The 3,874-nt window shown below is 40.0% G+C and overlaps 2 protein-coding genes across 2 annotated transcripts in view; one reads left to right on the top strand and one right to left on the bottom strand.

The window, feature by feature from the left end:
- The window catches only part of SPC25 (SPC25, NDC80 kinetochore complex component), a 5,383-nt gene extending 3,452 nt beyond the window's left edge, over positions 1–1,931 (bottom strand). The window contains exon 1 of the mRNA XM_026852713.1: positions 326–1,931. Coding sequence (XP_026708514.1) covers positions 326–339 — 14 coding nt within the window. The 5' untranslated portion in view covers positions 340–1,931. The remainder of the gene's footprint in view (positions 1–325) is intronic.
- Positions 1–3,874, top strand: part of G6PC2 (glucose-6-phosphatase catalytic subunit 2) — a 23,121-nt gene that overhangs the window by 8,758 nt on the left and 10,489 nt on the right. The gene's annotated exons all lie outside the window — the stretch shown is intronic.

Raw genomic sequence — 3,874 nt, 5'->3', positions numbered from 1 at the left:
GCTTTCCCAGGGCCCGCTGCGAGGCCGCGGCTGGGCGGGGAGCGGGGCCGCCGCGCCGCGGTGACGGGCGTGAGGCGCTCTGTGCGATTCACTGTTCCGTGCTGAATGAAACCGCGCTCGAGCTCGGCAGCAGGCGAGCTCCTTTACGCTGCTCCGGTGCTAGAACATGTTTCCAGTGTCTGGTTTATTCACGGAACATACTGAGGGTAACCTTGTCCGGAGTTCTACGACACTCCTAAATTGCCTTTTCATTCCCCAAGCCTGAATTCTCTCGTGAGTGTGGAGCTATTTACCTGTCTATGATAGGTAAATCATAAAATTTTACCTTTTAAGGTACATCCGTGTGATGGGAGACTGACGTGCAGAGATAATTGCAGTCCTTTTTGCTATGAACGACAATACAGCAGCCCCGCCTGTGCTCAGTCAAACACTTGCCATAAGCCTCTGTCATCGTGGATGTCCTTACGATGCCCCGCCTAATTTTTCTCCAGTCGGGTACATTCTCTCTTGGCTCCGGATAAGCACTACCTTGTGATCCCAGGTACCAGCCAGTTTGTCATGGAAGCTACTCACTAATAAATTTGTTACCAGAGCCAAGGAATTTATCCTAGTTTTAGTTTACTTAAGTGCTATTTAGATGATTTCAGAGCAATGTAAACTTGGTAAAGCTTGAAAATTGCTGTCAGGCCATTAATTACTTTTCTCCCCACACCGGACCCAAAGCAAAGTCGGCTGAGACCAAGTATTAGTTGCATTATTCTTGTATAAACTATTACTTCTGGTGAGTAGCACTTCTACCCAACTGTATTTCTATCTCATTTGACTGGGACACCCCCAGATTTCACAGTTTCCTCAGCAGCAGTCCTGAAAGCTATTTTCTATTATTCATCTGCTTCAGATTGGAATGTACAGAAATTGGGCTGGTTCAAGAATGATTACCTAGCCACATATAAATTTGGGCATTTTGGAGCCCATACCTTATAGCCTTTTTAAACTAGGACCATTTCTTTTTCCTAATCAGAACTTAAACCTAGGTGAACCCTGCCAGTATAAATGTTGCCCCTGACATTGCTAGCCTTTGTTGTTGGAGCTCATAACTTTTTGAATATACAATTTTCTCAGATCTTGGAGTTTAGCAAATATAAGGTCAGCTAATTTAAACAAATCCTGAATTCTAACCTGTAATTTTTTGGTGGGTTATGCAGTCTGGTTTCTTCTGAATCCTTTTGGTAACATAGATAATAGGCTCACCCCACAGTAGCTGGCACTAGCTCCAAAATGTTAGGTATCTTTTTTAATCAGTGAAATTTCTCTAGATTTCATTAGTTCTATTCCTTTGGTTTAGACTTTCACCACCCAAAGACTAAATATAGCCCATGACACTTACTAGCACAATCCATACCTTAATTCATCTTTTTTTCTGACTGATTTGGGAGTCCTTTCTCAGAGTTTTCTAGAGACACGAACTTACAGTATAACCTATCCTCAACCTTACTTTCCTACTACAAACTCTTTCCATAATCAGCTTACCAACTCTATGTTTAAACGAAGCATAGTGATTTTAGCAGGTACTACTTTTCTGTCCAAACTCACAGCCCTTACCAACCACAAACAGAAATGCGACCTTATGACCCAAACTAGCACAGGTGATATGCTGCTTAAATCCTCTGTTAGGTCTGATTTGAGAGGTTCCATAGTGAGAAATGCTGGCACCTGGCCTTACCGTAACTCCAGTCCAGACACTTGTTCTGAAACGTTTTTTTCTAAATATCTGTCGTAGCAAGGCACAGGGTAGTCATGCTTGGAAGAAAGTTTCAACAGCAATTTACCTTGTTTCTAGCACTATGAGCTTTGCTGGAGACAACGTAATTGTACCAGGTTCCCCTTTTCTGCACTTGCCAGCTCTTCATGGGCTTCTTTGTAACCCTAGGCTACTGGGTTAAATTTAAGGTTCTAAGATGTACAAAGACATCAGCAGGGTGACAGTTAACCTGCAATCAAACTGAAGGGCAGGCTGTTGCCAACAAGTATCTGTTGCTTTATTTTATTTCTCGCTCAAAGTCCCTAGTGCTATCCCAGTGCCGGGTTAAGGGGTGGCGGAGAGCTCTATTTCAGGGTGAGAGCTACTGGAGCTTTGGTGGAAACTGCTAAGGGAAGGAACACAAAATTGAAGAGCTGGTGCTGATAAACAGACTCGGCTTCTTCTCTTAACAGGTTTCTAACTTCACTGGGCTATGGTTGGTGTGTGACTGGTTTCAGTGATTAGAGAATGGCAATAAATAAGGTAGTGATCTTATTAGAAAGGGAACAAAAAAAATGCAGCAGAGATTGTTGCCCTCATGTGTCCAGGCTCCATTTCTGCTTGCAGTTTATGGAACTTGATGGATTTTTATTCACTGTTAAATTCTAGGTTGCTTGTAATTTCTAAAATGTAGCTCGTCATACTTAAAATTGTAATAACTAGAATTCTTTATATGTGCTTTTGTCATGAACATGCCAGAATTATATTCCATGCATTGTTTGTATCATTTACACTGTTACACATACAAAGACAGCTGAATACAAACAAGTAGTAAGATCTGGCAGTTATTGTTATATTGCAAATGTGGGGTTTGTTAGTTTCCTGTATGTGCGTAGTTAACTTAGTAACTATGAAACATTTGATTAAGAAGGTGGCAGAAGCAAGAGAAAGTAACTCTTTCGTGTTAGCATGCTGAACATCTATTCCTTAGTCCAGCACTAAAGAAGCCTGACCTTAACTAAGGCTTCCTGGGTGCAGTGAGGATGCCACTGCATCTTTGATGTGCTCCTGGTAAGTAACCAGCACATCCAAAATCAGTACATTCAAGAATGACTTTGGCAGCTCAGAAATATTAATTGCTGATTTTATTCCTAGAAATATTGCAACCACACTGCAGTATGGTTAGAAATGACCCAATACTCTGGGTCATAACAAAGTTTTAAAGTATAATCAACTAATTTTATTTAGCTACCTTGTGGTCTTTTAGTTCTGTCCATCTCCAACTAGATGGTGCTTCAAGCCTCGGTTGTACATAGTGATACTCAATATTTAATTTTTTTATATATAGATACTGTGTGTTAAACTGCTAGATAATGGTGTGACAGTATCACACCACCTACAACTGTACAGCTGTACCCAGGCACTGTGAAAAAGGCCAGCATAATTATAAACAAGGCTTTAGATTTAACTTATTGAGCTTCCTGAGCAAAACAGCTTCTGATTAGGCCAGATGAGAAAAAAATAAAAGTTTATTTCAACTACACTCTGTAGAATATATTTTTGCATTACTGTGTGGTTTTTGTCCTTTTTTTGGAAAGTGATCACGTAAATCATGAATGATACAGATTACACCTTTGATAATGAAAATGCATAAATAAGGTGTAACAAATCTTTGGGTTCTGTACATCTACACAGAGCAACAAATGAAGGAAGTTGTCAATAATGAGCATATCGCCTCAAGGATGTTGTTCATGTTCCTGTATTGCAAAGGTAAATTAGTCTAATTCTCTCAGGTCAAGAGTCACAAGCCTGAATCACTGTTAGTAGTTGTGTAAATCATGGAAATGTGATTGCTGACTAAGTCATTGCAAGCTTATATTCTTGTCAGCTTCGTTTACCTAAGCACACAAGTAACTAATATGTTAAATATATGTTTGCTATATAAAATGGTGCTCTAAATAGGCGAAGGCAGGTGCTTTCCCTTTTTATTCATTATTTAGTACCTACTGTTGCATATTCCCTTTCAGTGCACAATCTTTAAGCAATATTTTGCTGATACATCTCATAATACTTATTATACAAGCAGCATAAGGCTATAATATGGGTAATGAGGGCTGTGTATGTATGATCTGA

This window comes from Athene cunicularia (genome assembly GCF_003259725.1).
Source record: "Athene cunicularia isolate RWA chromosome 7 unlocalized genomic scaffold, athCun1 chr7_part1, whole genome shotgun sequence".
NCBI lineage: Eukaryota > Metazoa > Chordata > Aves > Strigiformes > Strigidae > Athene > Athene cunicularia.
Note: the sequence above shows the minus strand (reverse complement) of the source record. Positions and strands in the feature narration are given on the sequence as shown.